Source organism: Nyctereutes procyonoides, unplaced genomic scaffold (genome assembly GCF_905146905.1).
Source record: "Nyctereutes procyonoides isolate TBG_1078 unplaced genomic scaffold, NYPRO_anot_genome, whole genome shotgun sequence".
NCBI lineage: Eukaryota > Metazoa > Chordata > Mammalia > Carnivora > Canidae > Nyctereutes > Nyctereutes procyonoides.
The window spans coordinates 29,168,027-29,184,909 of NW_026575121.1; the positions used below are offsets into that span (position 1 = coordinate 29,168,027).

At 38.6% G+C, this 16,883-nt stretch overlaps 2 protein-coding genes and 1 pseudogene across 2 annotated transcripts in view; 1 reads left to right on the plus strand and 2 right to left on the minus strand.

The window, feature by feature from the left end:
• UCHL3 (ubiquitin C-terminal hydrolase L3) overlaps positions 1 to 16,883 on the plus strand; it is a 108,939-nt gene that overhangs the window by 5,692 nt on the left and 86,364 nt on the right. The window lies entirely within an intron of this gene.
• Positions 10,760 to 16,883, minus strand: part of COMMD6 (COMM domain containing 6) — a 29,960-nt gene continuing 23,836 nt past the window's right edge. The window contains exon 4 of the mRNA XM_055336025.1: positions 10,760 to 11,251. Within this exon, the coding sequence (XP_055192000.1) occupies positions 11,237 to 11,251 (15 nt within the window). The 3' untranslated portion in view covers positions 10,760 to 11,236. The remainder of the gene's footprint in view (positions 11,252 to 16,883) is intronic.
• On the minus strand, positions 14,128 to 15,562 carry LOC129516559 (heterogeneous nuclear ribonucleoprotein A1-like; annotated as a pseudogene).

Genomic DNA, 16,883 nt, shown 5'->3' on the forward strand with positions numbered 1-16,883 from the left:
AAAGTAATTTATGTCAAAACTTGTCAAATACAAGTAAATGTATTTATTAAAATAAATAACAATAAAGTTAAAATTTTTAAAAAATGAATGAAAGTAAATGACTAAAAATTCAACTTAAAAAATAGAGAAAATGGGATCCCTGGATGGCTCAGCAGTTTAGCACCTGCCTTTGGCCCAGGGCACGATCCTGGAATCCCGGGATCGAGTCCCACGTCAGGGTCCCGGCATGGAGCCTGCTTCTCCCTCCTCCTGTGTCTCTGTCTGCCTCTCTCTCTCTCTCTCTCTCTCTCTCTCTCTCTCTCCAGGTCTATCATAAATAAATAAATCTTTAAAAATTTTTTTAAAAATATAGAAAATGTCATAGAGAATCCCAAAGAAATAATGAGAGAAAATAATTGAGATAAGTTTAGAAATTAGGAAAATAAAAATTGGAAAAACAATGGAAAGGAATAGCAAACAATAGTCTCTTCATGTCTTTGATCATCTATAGTCTTCCTGAAAGATTTGATTCTCTTATCTGTTGCCTTTTTTGTTTTTTAACCAGGGTCAAATTATATTTAAGATGTCTTGACAAAAATTTAGGTAGCTATTACATCAGCCCACATCCCAAATACAGGCCTTATTTATTAATCCTCTTGATAAATATATGGATGGCAGGAATTATAAAAGTGCCATTTTTTAAAAATTAGGAAAATGAAGCACAAAATAAGTAGGTGATGAGAGTAATGTTATAGAAAATGAATGGATTGAATAGCAACTGATTGCTAATCCAATGCACAGCTTTGCAAACAGAAGGTGATTAATAAATGTCTGGTGATTGAATGGATTTACAGCTTTTTCAAATGCCAGAGAACAGAATCAGTTAGTTTCAGAAGTTAAAAATTTCTACAGAGGAAACAGATTTTTCTTTCTAACATAGGGCTGAGATAATTTTACAATACCTATTTTTGTCTGACTGTATAATTCAGAAGTGCCTCAAGTGGTCTAAAACGCTCTGTTGTCATAAAATCTAGTTGAAGGGTGAAAGGAAACAGGATTAAAATGAACATTTATTTCACGCATGCTCTCAAGTCAAACAACTCCACCTCAACAAAGCATATAAAATCAGCACAAGTTGTGAAATACTATATATTTGAGTGATGACATTAGTGAGATGAGATATTTTCCCTACTAAACACTCTTTTATCATTGAATGAAATTTCACATTTATACTCTTCAAAATTATGTAGATTTACATTGGTATTATTGACTATTTTCTCTGAAATTTTTCACCACTGAAAACATATTGACACTACAATAAAACTGTCCCCCTATAAGAAGACTTCTTATTTATTTACCATCTCTAATGGGCCCTGAGAAGCTTTAAAAGGAATCTATTTTAAGCCTGTCATAGATAAACTAGTTCATATTTTCCTTGCTGATTTTTTTTTAAAGATTTTATTTATTTATTCATAGAGAGAGAGGCAGAGACACAGGGAGAGGGAGAAGCAGGCTCCATGCACAGAGCCCAATGTGGGACTTGACCCCGGGTCCCCAGGGTCACACCCCAGGCTGCAGGCAGCGCCAAACCGCCACGCCACCAGGGCTGCCCCCTTGCTGATTTTAAAATGCAACATTTCAAGTTTCTAATATAATAGAGATTAAAATGAAAAAATATACAAGTAGTATTTTTTAAGGTTTCATTCATGAGAGACGAAGAGAGAGAGAGAGAGGCAGAGACATAGGCAGAGGGAGAAGCAGGCTTCTCAAGGGGAGCCTGATGTGGGGACTCTAGGTCCACGCCCTGAGCTGAAGGCAGAGGCTCAGTCGCTGAGCCACCAAGGCATCCCTACAAGTAGTATTTTTAAAACCCATAATTATTTGGAATAAATAGCATATGTACATGGTAGAAAATTCAAAAAGTTACAAAAAATAGGGACACCTAGGTGGCTCAGTCAGTTAAACGTCCAACTCTTGATTTTGGCTCAGGTAATGATCTCAGGGTCCTGAGATCAAGCCCCTATGGGCCTCTGCGCTCAACAGGGAGTCTAGTTGAAGATTCTCTCTCCCTCGGCCTCTCCCCTTGCACTCTCTCTCTCTCTCTTAAAAAAAAAAAATAAAGTTACAAAAAATATAAATACAACAAAATACAAGCCTTCCTTCTTCCACTCCTTTCCCCAGAAACCCATTTTCTTTCTGGAAGGAAACATTTTTATAAGTTTCTTAAGTATGGATTTAAAATAAGATAATAATAACCACCATTTGTTGAGTACTTATTCTGCGCAAAGGGTCCTCACAACAATTGTGGGATAAGTAGTACTTTTTTTTTTTTCTTTTTAAAAGGATATATATGCTGTTTTTGATGTGGCCTCTTCTCTAGGATTAGCTATGGAGAATCTATTCTGCCAGTCTTGGGCTGTTCTCTGGGTTATTTACACTGTGCAAGTGTTATATCTGTGGAACAAGGAAAGCCTGGAAATCTTTGGGTTGGTTCTACCAAGTTAACCAACTTGGGAGCTAGGATTGAATTTGGAGCCCCAGCAGGCCATTTCCTACTGGTTAAAAAAAAGTGAAGGAATAAACTTTCACTCATTGATTTAAAAAAAAACAAAAACAAAACAGAAGAATTGTCTTTTCTCACATAACATCCTAACTATGATTGCCTCATGCTCTAAGAACCTTTAGCCTTTTCTTTATAACTTTTTTTGTGATGTTTATCTTACTATGCATTGAGGATTATTCCTGTTTACCACCATCTGATCCTCTCTGCATCCTGACACGTGGGAAGATAGCTCAGCTTTTCTCTGCCCCCTTAAATTAAGCATACTCATAAGACTACTTTTGGCACTGAAGTGACTTGGGTAGATGTTACTGAGATGTTAGAGCCTGCCAATCTGGAATATAAACAATCTCTTATTTATAGTTTCTTTTTTAAAAGATTTTATTTATTTATTCATGACAGACACACAGAGAAAGAGACAGAGAGAGAGAGAAAGAGAGAGAGGCAGAGACACAGGCAGAGGGAAAAGCAGGCTCCACACAGGGAGTCTGACGTGGGACTCGATCCTGGGTCTCCAGGATTACACCCTGGACCAAAGGTGGCACTCAACAGCTGAGCCACTTGGGCTGCCCTTATTTCAGTTTCTTAGGCAAATAAGGTTCTCAAATTAAGATATGGCCTAAGGATAAAGGTCAAATCAAAGGTATGGCTGTAAGACACTTTTTTAAAGCTTCTAAGGAATTTAAATTGGTGCTTTCTCAGCTAAAACAAAATGGTATCTTGAAAGCACAAAAATGTCATCCCACAGAAGGCTGATACCAAAGTAGCAGTAAGCCAGTCTAAAAGGACAAAACTGTTTTGAAAATAGTTGTGACTTGGCTTCTAGAGCATGGATTGGGCTTTGATCTGAAATATAGAAAGCCACCAGAGTTCTTAAGGGAATTGTATTAGCAAAAGTATTGCCAGGCTCCATAAGGCACCATGACTTTTCAGATTGTAAAGAAGTTTCTGGACTCCTAAATTTACACAGAAAGGAACAGTCTAAGAAGTTTAAAGGGCATGTGGGGAGATGCAGTGGAATTGGACTTTTGGAATTTTATGTAATTGTGGGATTCAGAGCAGAGAAATCAGAGGAGTTGAACATAACAGTTCTGAATCTTAGGAGAGAGCTATGAGCTATATATATAAGTCTGAGAGTTGTTAGCACATAGTAAAAATACAAAAGTACAAATGTCAGCTTTCAGCCTTGGTTAATATATAGGAGAAATCTTATGGGTGGCTCAGGGGTTTAGCACCGCATTCAGCCCAGGGCGTGATCCTGGAGACCCGGGATCAAGTCCCGCGTGGGGCTCCCTGCATAGAGCCTGCTTTTTCCTCTGCCTGTGTCTCTGCCTCTCTCTCTCTCTGTCTCCCACGAATAAATAAATAAAATATTTTTAAAAATCTCAGGACCCCATGTCACATTATTCAATTAGAAACCTTAATAAAGACAAAATTGTTGACACAAGTGCTTTTGAAAATGCAAGGCATTGGGCTAGTTTTACAACATTGTCATATCAGTCAGTTTCCTGGAAAGAAAAAAAAATCACCCTAAATGACTTCAAACTGAGACTTGAATGAAAGGGGTAACAAAGATATGGAAAAATATGATGAGGATCATATGAGAATATCAAGGCTTGAGAGACTTGTAATAATGGGAAACCATTATTACACCTAGGACCAAAAAGTCAAGAGTAAAAAACTGTTAACAGAACTTCCTGGGAGGCAAAATCCAGCAGAACCTTTAGTTTGGGAGGGACACAGCTACTGCCAGAGATATGGCACTGAGCAGGAAAGAGGCAGAGAAGAGACCTTGCTGTCCTCCTGTGTTACGTCTCCTGCTGGGGTATCTCCCATTGGACAAGCCAAACGAGCATAGGTGATATAGTTCTCAAAAGACAATATTCCAGGGCATAAGGCAAAGGAGAGAAGGGCAGACAATGCACCTAGATAAGTAAATGGAGAATAACAAGCACAAGTGTTAAGGTGAAGGAGAAGATTTAATAATACTTATGCATCACATATCATAAACCCACAAAGAATATGTAGCACTAGTCAGGTGGGAAGAAGGCCATGTTCAATTTATATATACAGGTTCTGTCCCCTATAAATATGAATCACTGGACAGTTTGCTGAAAAGGACAAAAGGAACCTTTTTTGTGGTAGTCTACTTTTTAATTATAAAAGGACTACCATAGTCATCTTCTTTGGAATGTGACATTAACTCAAGGCAATAGATACTATAAAGTTTGTTTTCATTGTTATGATAATGTATCTTTGCACTATATCAATATTGAGTGAAACTTCATTGTTGCAACAACTGACTGGATTTACATTGTAAAATATACCCAGCATTGTGATGACTAAGATACTACTTATACACCCAATAACTTTCTTTTTTCACTCCACTGGTATTTAATCGACATGAAATAGATTGTTAATCAAGATTCATTAACAGATTTATTTTGGCCTTCTCCTTATAGATTTGTTTAAGCAAAACAGTCTTTGAGATTCCAGCAGCTTCGTGTCAACACAATGTCAGGTATCCTTACATGATGTGGATAATAATTTACAGTCTTAGAGCCTGATGATATCAGCCATAATGTGCTGACAAAAGAAGGAAAGATTTCCCAGGAAACCCTGAGGAATAGCAACACTTAAGGGAAATACAGACCAAAATGTAGCCTGCAAAAAGACTGAGAAGGATGAACCAGACATATAGGGAGAATGTGGTATCATAGAAGCCCTGTGAAGGAGAAGTGGTTTGCATTTTTAAAAACTGCACACAGATAAAAACACAGTGAGAAATTAAGTGCTTCCATACAGTTTAGCCATGAGCTGGTTATTGACGAGCACAGTAAAAGCACTAATGCTGAGAGCCATAAGACCAGAAACTAGAAATCTGTGGGTTGCAGAGTGAATGAGATAGGCAGACATGAAAACAATACAGACAATGTTTTAGAGATGTTTGGCTTTGAAGAGAAGAAAGACAGGCTAGTATCTGAAGAAGGAGGTGTGGTGAAAGGTTTTCTTTTGGTTTGGGTTTTGTTTTTGTTTTTGTTTTTTTTTCCAGTTGTTTTTGGCTTAGTTGGTTTTTCACTGGGAGAGAACATTGAGCATTAGTTAAATGCTATTGGGAAGGAGACAATGGAGTGAAAACAGTTGAATCTACAAAAGAGAAAATGGATGGAGCATTGTGTCTGTTACAAAGTAGGTGCTCAGTAAGTGTTTATTAAATAAATAAATAAATTCCTTGACATGACAGGAAGGTGTTTTTAATCCTGTCATGTCACCAAACAGGTGAAGGAATTATCTATAGACAAGAGGTAGGATATCTCTTCCATCAAAACAGTAAGGAAGAGGAAATAGATGTGGATATAGGTCTTTTGGTAGATGTCGTATGAAGAGTTAGAGAAATTGCCATCAGATGACTTCTGTTTTCTCAGTGAAGTGAAAGATGGGATCATCTGAGGGAAATAACAGTATATTGGAATCATTGAGAAGAATGAAAAAAAAGTTGATGAAATAGTTTCGTGTTCTGAAAAGAAGCTTCAAAGGAAAGCCAGTTGAAGCACCTGCCAGCATCTACAATATGTGTTGTGGCTCGTGAAAGGGATTGCCCCGCATATATTCCCCATGCTGGGCCTCAGTATTGAATCAGATCATCTGGCACCTTTACCTGTTCCTCCCTCACTGTAAATTCTAGACCATGACCTTCAGTATTTGTTCTCTCCTTTATTTTCCTGGCTGTGCTCCACCAGATTTGAAACATGATGGCTCCTGGGAGTGCACAGCCTTTGATGGTTCTGCCTCCCTACCTGGACAATGTTTCATCATTCTACTTTGAGGACATTTCTTATAGCTCATTACATTTCTGACACCTACCTCCCCAGATACCCAACCATCAAGGCATCCCCTTTTCTTCAAAGGAGCAAACTGAGCATCAGATATAAAAAGTGGGGTACCTACTTCCTTGTCTTCATAGTCCCTTCCCACAGAACTTGAGCCATCACTGGGCAAAGAACCAAGGGCCACAGAAGCCCGCCCTTGGGCACCTGGGTGGCTCAGTGGTTGAGCATCTGCCTGTGGCTCAGGTCATGATCTCAGGGTCCTGGGATCGAGTACCACATCAGTCTCCCTGCAGGGAGCCTGCTTCTCCCTCTGCCTATGTCTCTGCCTCTCTCTGTGTCTCTTATGAATAAATAAATAAAATCTTAAAAAAAAAAAAAAAACCTGCCTCAAACCCCTGCTAGAGACTCTCAAGGGCTTAAACCCTCCTCTCTTCCATGTGGCTGACAATGGAAAAGACTTACCCCTCTGACAGGAGATCCTGCTTCAAAATCTACAGCACCATGGCCTTAGCCTGCGGCATCAACAAGGAAACCCTATCAGGATGTAACATAGAAAACCTAGTACTCCTCTGAAAAAGAAAATAGTCATAAGACGAGTGGTTATGTTACACAATCAGAGGAACTGCCAAATCTGTATAAAGATAAATATGACAACCCAACATGAAAGTTGAACAGAAGATTTAATAAACCATATGTTGATTTATTACATAACCAATAAACAACATGTATATAATGCATTATTTTTTTTACAAACTCTCAGAAATTTTAAATCAGTTCTCAAAATTTAGCTTCAGAGAACTTGACCAAATAGCAGATTATAGCAGTGAGAATACTTAAGAGAAAACACTGCAAAGGTGGACTAGTAAATTTATTTTTAAGTAAATGGGTCGAGGGAGGGGATGAAAGAAACAAAAAAAAAATGATGGCTGAGGGGTTAAAAACACTGAAAACTGGTGGGACTGCTTTTGGATTAGTTACTAAATTTTTTCATTGGTTTGCTCAAATGTGTGTGCAATTAAGTCTTAGACGAGATAGTATTTTTTTATGGTTATGGCTACAACTCTAGAGAAGAATTATTAATTTCTGCTTTAGATTACTAAACTCTGTACATACCTTTTATTAAAATTTAATTAAAATTAAAATTAAAAGCTACCCATTATGATAATCTCTGTTTTAAAGTAATTCTCCTTTGTTAAGTGATTCATTGCTTTCCTTAAAAAAAAAAAAAAAAAAAAAAACAGAGGCAGATCTCTGAAAGAGATCTATTCTTTTTTTTCTTCTTGTTGCTTTGCAAAAACAACAGAAGGATTCCTGGAATGAAGGAAAATCTATCTTCTTGGACCTCCCTCATTATAAAAGTGTGGGAAAACTTATTTCATTTTCAAAACAAGCAATAAAAAAAGGATTGTAGCCAAATTTCCTGCAAAATTATTATAAGAAGAAAAGGAATAAGAGGCAGAATAAAATACCCACACACTATGATGAAAACACTTCAGAAAGACACGCCAACAAATTGGGAAACTGTAAAATCTAATATTTCAAAATAAGCTAAACAATTTTTTTTAATGTGTAGAAGCCATTAAAAAACCCACACAAATTAGGTTTAGAAAAAATCAAAAGCTGCAAAACAAGAATCTGGGGGTTTATTTTATTTATTTATTTTTAAGATTCATCTCTATTTTTAGAGAAAGAGTGGGGGTGCAGCCGAGGGAGAGGGAGAGAATGAATTCTTAGGCAGACACCCCACTAAGCGCAGAGGTGGTTGCTGGGCTCAGTCCCATGACCCTGACATCATGACCCCAGGATGAAGTTAGGAGTCAGATGCTTAACTGACTGAGCCACCCAGGCACCCCAGAATCTAGGGTTTTAAAACAAGGATGCCAAGAGCTTTTCTAAGTTTCTTTCATCTGACCCTTCAAAGATCCACTTGAGCCCACTCTTAGGCTAGCTTCTCCTATGCCATGGCCCTCAGGAATGTGGACATACAATAGCGAATTAAGCACATGATAGCTTTTGTTGAACAAGAAGACAATGAGAAAGCAGAAGGAAAAGAGGCAAAGGCAAAGTAAATACAAAACATGAGGAAGGTTATCTTGTGCAAACAAAAAGACGGACTGTGACAGAATATGAAAGGAAAAAAATGCAGATTGTGTAGTAGAAGGAAATTGAAATTTTCAACTTGAATCAAGCAAATTTAAAAGTCTTCTGAGGGATACCTGGGTGGCTCAGCAGTTTGGCACCTGCCTTCAGCCCAGGGCTTGATCCTGGAGACCCAGGATGGAGTCCCATGTCAGGCTCCTTGCATGGAGCCTGCTTCTCCCTCTGCTCGTGTCTCTGCCTCTCTCTCTCTCTCTCTCTCTGTGTGTGTGTGTGTGTGTGTGTGTGTGTCTTTCATGAATAAATAAATAAGCTCTTTAAAAAAATAAAAATAAAAAAAATAAGTCTTCTGAGCCAGAAATGACCTTATTACAGACCTAACAGAAGGAAAACAAATGCTCAACAAGGTGGTAAAAGGTACAACCAGGCACTGAAAGCTGGAGACACTGATCCTCAAGGATTTATATCAGTTGCAATAGCTCCTAATGACTTCATTGCAGGAATCAGGACTTCCTTCTATTAAAGGTTGAAAGGCAAAAAATGATCCCTATCAACAGAATTGCCACCATAAAGATAGTGAGATCTCAACTGATCAAGAGGCCTAGCTGTCTGAGTAAATAGCTGGCAGTGTTGAAATCCATTATGGAGGTCACAAAATAAAAGTTTCCAATACCCTGAAAAGCCAGCTGGATCTCATATTTAGGAATGACGCCAGAAGTATGGTGAGGCTTCCTTGATATGAATAGCAATGAAGTTTTTGGATTAAGCCTGTGGGAGGTGGAGCTTTTTCCACTGCATATGACTACATTATGAAAGCATCTGATAGTTGAAAAAACAAGATTTTCTATGTCACCCCCTCTTTGTTCTGGTATAGTTCTGTATTTATCAGTGGAATACCTCTCCCATAGAGATTGCCTTTGTTCTAATCATTAACACAGGGAGAAATATGCACTTGAACAAACAGGACCATGCCTCCAAATCAACTTTCAGTGGTTTTGAGCATGAAGTAGAGGGGATCACATAATGGTTGTACAACTCACCCAGTCATCTGTCCTTTTCTCTAGCTGCAGAGATCTAATTTAGAGAGTTTTTTATTTTATTTTATTTTATTTATTCATGAGAGACACAGAAAGAGAGAGGCAGAGACACAGGCAGAGAGAGAAGCAGGCTCCATACAGGGAGCCAAATGTGGGACTCGATCCCGGGACTCCAGGATCACACCCTGGGCTGAAGGCAGGCACTTAACCGCTGAGCCACCTGGGTGTCCCTAATTTAGAGAGTTTTAAGTGAGACAGGGCAGTGACTGGACTCGAGTCCTCTTCATCCTGACCACAAAACGCAGCGTTCCTTGATAGGTGAAACCTTATGCCTCTTGGGTGGCATGTCCTGCATGAGTGCAGAAGCAGGATGCTTACCAAAGAAGGGACTCCACTTCTAAGACTGGCAAAGACACAACCAAGCCAGTCTGCACCAAGGTGGAGTCCAGCACTGACCTTTCACTGACTTGTTCCCTCATTATGATACTAAAAATCACACCCAGGGATGGGGATTTCACATGCTAATGAGACAGGATGATCCATGATGAAACATGTTCTGTCCACTGAAATTGTGTGCCCAACTTCCTGTATCTCACTCTCCCTATAGGTTTAGATATCACTCCTTTCCAACCTCAGTCTCTTAAAATTTTTCCCCAGCCTTTGTTCTGGAGAGCCAGCATAAAGAACCCTTTCCTTTGTTCTGTCTTCCTTGTGCTCAAGCATAAGCGCTAATAAAAGCCTTGCCTGGAACTTCCAGCTTAGCCACTAGTAAATTTCTATTGTTTGGAGAGCCCAAGGATCCGAGTGTGTAACATAAGCACCTGTTAAGTCTCTGCTCTTTTGATTTAATATGCGTGTGGCAAGCAGTCCTTATAGCAGTACTAGCTTCTGTTATTTGGGCCTAGTGGTTGTTCTCATATGTAAATGTGCTCTACTTAGTAAAACAAAAGGTTTATGGAGGGAAAAAAATGAAAGAACTCAGGACATAATTTAAAAATTTTAAGGAATTATAAGCAAGAAGAACAACAAAAGCATAGAAAAGCAACAAATAATGTCTTAGCAGAAATAGAAGTTTAAGAGGAGGAAAATGTTAAAAATCAAATGAAAAAGGAGGTAAAAAGGATTTGAGAGAAAGTAACAGATAAAAAAGACAAGTTCCCATATATGTATGCCAGAAGTACCCAAGGGAGAGAACCAGAGCAATAGAACAAAACAGAATAATCCAAGAAAATTTTCCTGAAGGGGAAAAAACAAAACAAAACAAAACAAAAAACCTTGAAAATATACTGAAAAGCCTACCTGAAAAGACAGACACCAAAATGGCCAACATCACGAATTATTTTAGTAAAACTAATGAATTTTAAAGAAAAACTGTAAACATTCCATTTGTATCAAGGCAATCAACAACAATCACTTATAAAAGAAAGGATGTCAATTGCCAGATCTTTCTACCTCAACGCTTTATGGGTTGAAGATAATAGAGTGACATATTTAACACATTCAAGGCAAGCAAATGTGACCTAAGGGTTTTATACCATGTAAACTTATGTTCAAGAATGAAGATCATAGGCCACCTGGGTGGCTCAGTCTTTTAAGGGTTTGCCTTCAACTGAGGTCATAATCCCAAAGTCCTGGATTGAGTCTTGCATCAGTCTTCCTCCTTGGCAAGGAGTCAGGCTTCTCTCTACTCCTCTCCTCTGCTTGTGCTCTCTCTCTTTCATGCTCTCTCTTCCTCAAATAAGTAAAATCTTAAAAAAAAAAAAAAAAAGAATAAAGACCATAGGCAAGCAGTTATAAACATTCATGAACAAAAGAAATATTGTTTCCATGCCCCCTTCTAAGATATCTACTAGAAAATGAGCTTCCAAAACCAAAAGGACTGGATAGACTTCAACATCAACATCAGGACTGGTGATAAGCATTGCATATATCCTGACCTAGGGAACTAAGACTAAACAATGGATATAAAGGAGAGAGTCTATGTTATTGGTCACATTCTCTAATAAGGTGGAGAATACAATTATCAAGCATTGGAGGAGTAGGTGTGAAATGGGGAGAACATATGAAAAATAGAACAAACTAGCTGATTACCTTATAGTTATTACCTGGAATTAAGAGACTATTACTTCACATCAGATGCTGGGAGACAGAAAAAGAGGGAAGAAGAGGTGGTCGGCCATTTTCAATTATTTCTCATAGTACAGAAAAATAGAAAAGTAGTGAGGGTATGGTATAAAGTATACAAGCAGCCATCCAAGCAAAAATGCAAGTTTTACCAGTAAAAGAAATGCTGAGAGAAAGAGAGAAAGAGGGAGTGAGTGGGTGAAGGAGAGAGGAAACAAAGGTTATTTATATAAAACATTTACTTTGTGTCTATTAATATAATATAAAGACAATATGATGGTATGGAAGTACTAGCCAGAGCAGTTACACAAGAAAAAGAAATAAAAGGCATTGGAAAAATAAGTAAATAAAAAAAAAAAGGCATCATAACTGGAAAGAAAGAAGTAAAACTGTCACTATTTCCAGATGACACGATATTATATACAGAAAATCCTAAAGACTCCATCAAAAAACTGTTACAATAAAAAAATTCAGTAAATTTGCAGGATACAAAAGTAATATGCAAAAAATTTGTTGTGTTTTTATGCACTAATAATGAACTATGGGAAACAGAAATTAAGAAAACAATTGCATTTGCAGTTGCATCAAAATGAATCAAATACCTAGAAATAAACATAACCAAGAAGGTAATAGATTTATATAGTGAAAACTGTAAGACATTAATGAAAAAAGCTGAAGACAATGAAGAAACCTCCCCCCTTGTAAGTAGGGCCAGCCCTAATCCAGAGGCAGCCCATCCAGGCGTCTTCCTGAAATTTTAGCAACTAAAAGCATTCTGTTTACAATAAGAAAACCATTCCCCCACACACACACCCTGATTGGAATGTCCCTGAATAGGTTCATGTTGACCCTCCCCAAAATCAACCTGGATGCTACGCGACTCCCGCGGTTCTTTTGTCTTTAGGCAGTTTCTTTCCTTTTGCCTTTTAAAAGATCCCTGTAATTGCTAATCGGGGCTCTTTTCCTCCTCGGAGGCGGAGAGCCCGTTTGCGCAAACGTTCAATAAACCCTCTTGCTAATTGCATCTGCCTGTCTGGGGTCTGAGTCTCTGGGGCGTCCACCGGGCCACGTTGGCACCCGTGAGCCAGGGTCCAACAACAACACAGATATATGGGAAGATATTCCATGCTCATGGGTTAGAATAATTAATATTATTAAAATGTATATGCTAATCAAAGTAATTTATAGATTCAATGCAATTTTTTTTATCAAAATTCCAATGGCATTTTTCACAGAAATAGGACAAAATTAGGTGTGGAACCACAAAAGACCCCGAATAGTCAAAACAATCTCGAGAAAGAACAAAGTTGAAGGCATCATGCTCTCTGATTTCAAACTACACCATAAAGCTATAGTAATCAAAATAGTATGGCATTAGCATAAAAACAGAGACATAGATCAATGGAACAGAATAGGGAGCCCAGAAATATAGTCATGCATATATGTTCATTTAATATACAACACAAGCAAGAATATATAATGGGGAAAGGAAAGTCTCAGATAAATGGTATTGGGAAAACTGTACAGTCACATTCAAAAGAATAAAACTGAACCAGTATCTTATGCCATACACAAAAATGAACTCATCATGGATTAAAGAATTGAGCATAAGGCCTGAAACCATAAACCTAACACTTCTGGAAGAAAAAATAGATGATAAGCCTCTGCAGTTACATTCTTGATAATAACAGTTCTTAAATGACACATCTTAAATATTTCTTTGCCCTTTCCCTTGGCACAGAAATGTGAAACACAGTAAGACATGTAAGTGCTTGCCTTTAATCAATGTCCTTCATATGCTGAAATAGTAACTAGCCAAAGATTAATAGCTACTTTCTCCTAAGGCACTTGTAATTCAAAAGAACATAACTCAAAATCAAGTTAATCAAGCTATGCAATCCATTATATTTAGTATTTCTTTGTGCTATGAAATGTCAGTTAAATCCATAGCTAGAATATCCCTCTTATCAAATAAAGGCCCTAGTAAAATCAGCATACATGTTTGGGAATGATACATGATCCCCAAATGATAATTGTACAATTCCATTTAACCAATTTCACATATAAGAAGTTTCTTATTCAAATTTGAAAACATATATTTAAATTCTGAAGCTTCTTGATCAGTGAATTCTTAGTTTCATAGAGTGTATAGGCTAAATTTACACTAACATCATTCATCACATGAGATTTAATAGAAATTAATACCAATGAACTGGCACTAATACAGGTAGGTTATTTCTTTAAACAATATATAAGAAGCTGTATACTAAGTTATCTCCAGAACTTTTATTTTTTATTTTATTTTATTTTATTTTATTTTATTTTAAGACACATTTATTCAGCGTCATGATCAGAGTATTACATTTAGCAATCACAGCATGTGATGTGTGCAAAAAAAAAAAAATCTACATTAAAACCCTTTGTTGGAATGCCTTACACTTTCCACAGAACAAAACTAAAATAACCTGTTATACAATTAGCTAGAAATACAGTCCTCGAGTTTTTTGCCCATACACATGAGTATTGTCTAAAACATGTCTTCTTTGCAGCAGCTAGGCCCTGCCACCACTGTGCTTGGCTGAGTTCACAAATCTGTTGTAACCTGTAGCTTCTCTGGCTCTCCTCTCCTGCTAAGCTTTGTTTCCTGGCAGTAATGAAAACCTTCTGCCACTGCCATTGTTGCTGCTGCTGCTGCCACCATAGCCACCTTGGTTTTGTGGTTTGGCAAAGTATTGGCCTCCACCACCATAGGGGCTAGAGCTTCTGCCTCCAAAATTTCCTCCTTTTATGGGTCCAAAATTTGAGGATTGATTGCTGTAATTGCTAAAATCGTTATAGCTTCCGCCACCTCTGGAGCTGCTTCCATCATTACCAAATCCGTTACAGCCATCCCCACTGCTACCGTATCCACCAGCACCTCGACTGCCACCGAAGTCACCTCAACCACTGAAGTTCCCTCCAAGACCAAAGTTGTCATTCCCACCAAAATCACCTCCACGACCACCACCAAAGTTGCCAGAACCACTTCGGCCTCTTTGGCTGGATGAAGCACTAGCCATCCCTTGCTTCGATAGGGCTTTCCTTACTTCACAGTTGTGGCCATTCACAGTATGGGATTTTTGAATGACAATCTTGTCTACAGAGTCATGGTCATCAAATGTCACAAAAGCAAAACCTCTCTTTTTGCCACTGCCTTGGTCAGTCATGATCTTAATCACTTCAATTTTCCTATACTGTTCAAAATAATCTCTTAGATGATGTTCTTCAGTGTCTTCTTTAATGCCACCAACAAAAATCTTTTTCACAGTTAAGTGGGCACCAGGTCTTTGAGAATCTTCTCTTGAGACAGCCCTCTTTGGTTCCACAACACTTCCATCCACCTTGTGTGGCCTTGCATTCATGGCTGCATCCACTCCTCCACGGTGGCATACATGACAAACCCAGAGCCTTTGGAGCACTTGGTGTTGGGGTCTCTCATTACCACACACTCTGTAAGCGTCCCCCATTGCTCAAAATGGCTCCTCAGACTCTCATCGGTTGTTTCGAAGCTCAAGCCTCCAATGAAGAGCTTCTGCAGCTGCTCAGGCTCTTTGGGAGACTCTGACTTAGACCTGACGGTGGTGGGAGAGGAGACTTTAACGATGCCTACTCGGTGGCATCCAGGGGCCTCTCCAGAACTTTTAAATAAGTTTAATTATCTGGGGGCAGAAAAAGTTAACATAGCAGTCCTAACTTAAAAAGTTTAAGTCCTGAGGGGAGGGGGGGAGGTGCCTGGTGGTTCAGCTAGTTAAGCATCTGCCTTCAGCTCAGGTCATGATCTTGAGGCCTAATTGAGCTCAGTGTCTGGCTCCCTGCCCAGCAAGAACTCTGCTTCTCTCCCTCTGCTCCTCCTCACCACTTCTGGTCTCTGTGTGTGTGTGTGTGTGTGTGTGTGTGTGTGTGTGTGTGTCATGAATAAATAAATAAAACCTGTAAAAAAAAATAAAAATTAAAAAAAATTATTTGAGAGAGAGAGAGAGGCAGAGGGAGAAGTAGGCTCCATGCAGGGAACCCGAAGCGGGACTTGATCCCAGGTCTCCAGGATCAAGCCCTGGGCCGAAGGCAGGCGCTAAACCACTGAGCCACCCAGGGATCCCCTATTTTTTTTTTTTTTAAGTTAAAGTCCACCCTTTGCTGGCATCTGGGAACATGGATTTCAGGAAGGTTCCACTGTTAACTGGTGTAAGGGGCTCACAGTATCTGAACTGTACAAACAATATAATTTCTGCAAGCCTCTGTTTTTCTTCTAAAAATCTGAAATTTGGGTATGTGCCAGGCAGAGGGTGTCATATATTATCAGGTCCCAGTGAAAATCTTGGGTGTTCAGTCTCTAATGAGCATCCCTGGTTGGCAACATTCCCCACAATTTGTCACAATTTGTTTAAGGAATTAAACACATCTTGAGTGACTCCACCGGAAGAGGAATCTTCGAAGTTTACTTACATCTGATTTACCTGGGACTTATCCCCATGTACCTTTTCTCTTTGCTGGTTATGCTCCTTATCCTTTCACGATAATAAATCATAACCATGCATATGACTACATCCTGAGTCTTGTGAGTTCTCCTAATGAATTCCCAAAACTCCGAGCAGTCTTGAGGACTCCCAACAGAGTTCCCTAATCTACTTTTACAAGAATTACTTAATTTGAAGATTAGTTGTTTGCCCCTTAAGATAGGAAATGACTTCTAAATGCATTAGTAATGAAAATTTAGGTATTCCCTAAGCATTGTCAATCAAATCTACACCAATTGATTTTAACTATAACCTATGATTTTGGTTACAGTGGTGTGACCAATGTTACAAAGTGTTGGTAGGAAATTATCTTTTAGCTGTTGTCAAAATGTTTTTTTTAAAGATTTATTTATTTATTTATGATAGACAGAAAGAGAGAGAGAGGCAGAGACACAGGAGGAGGGAGAAGCAGACTCCATGCCTGGAACCCCATGTGGGACTCGATCCCTGGACTCCAGGATCATGCCCTGGGCCAAAGGCAGGCGCCAAACCACTGAACCACCCAGGGATCCCCTGTCAGGATGTTATATAAGATGACATCTGACTCATTGTAGAGTGCCCTCTGTATTAGGTAGGACCCCTGGGCAAAATTCGGATCTCTTTTGACTAAATTAAGCTTATTTTAAACTATATGTTTTGCTTTTATATTAGAGTGACTCTAATGACTGGTTGGGGGCTTGGATTTTTTTTTTAAACTTTAAAA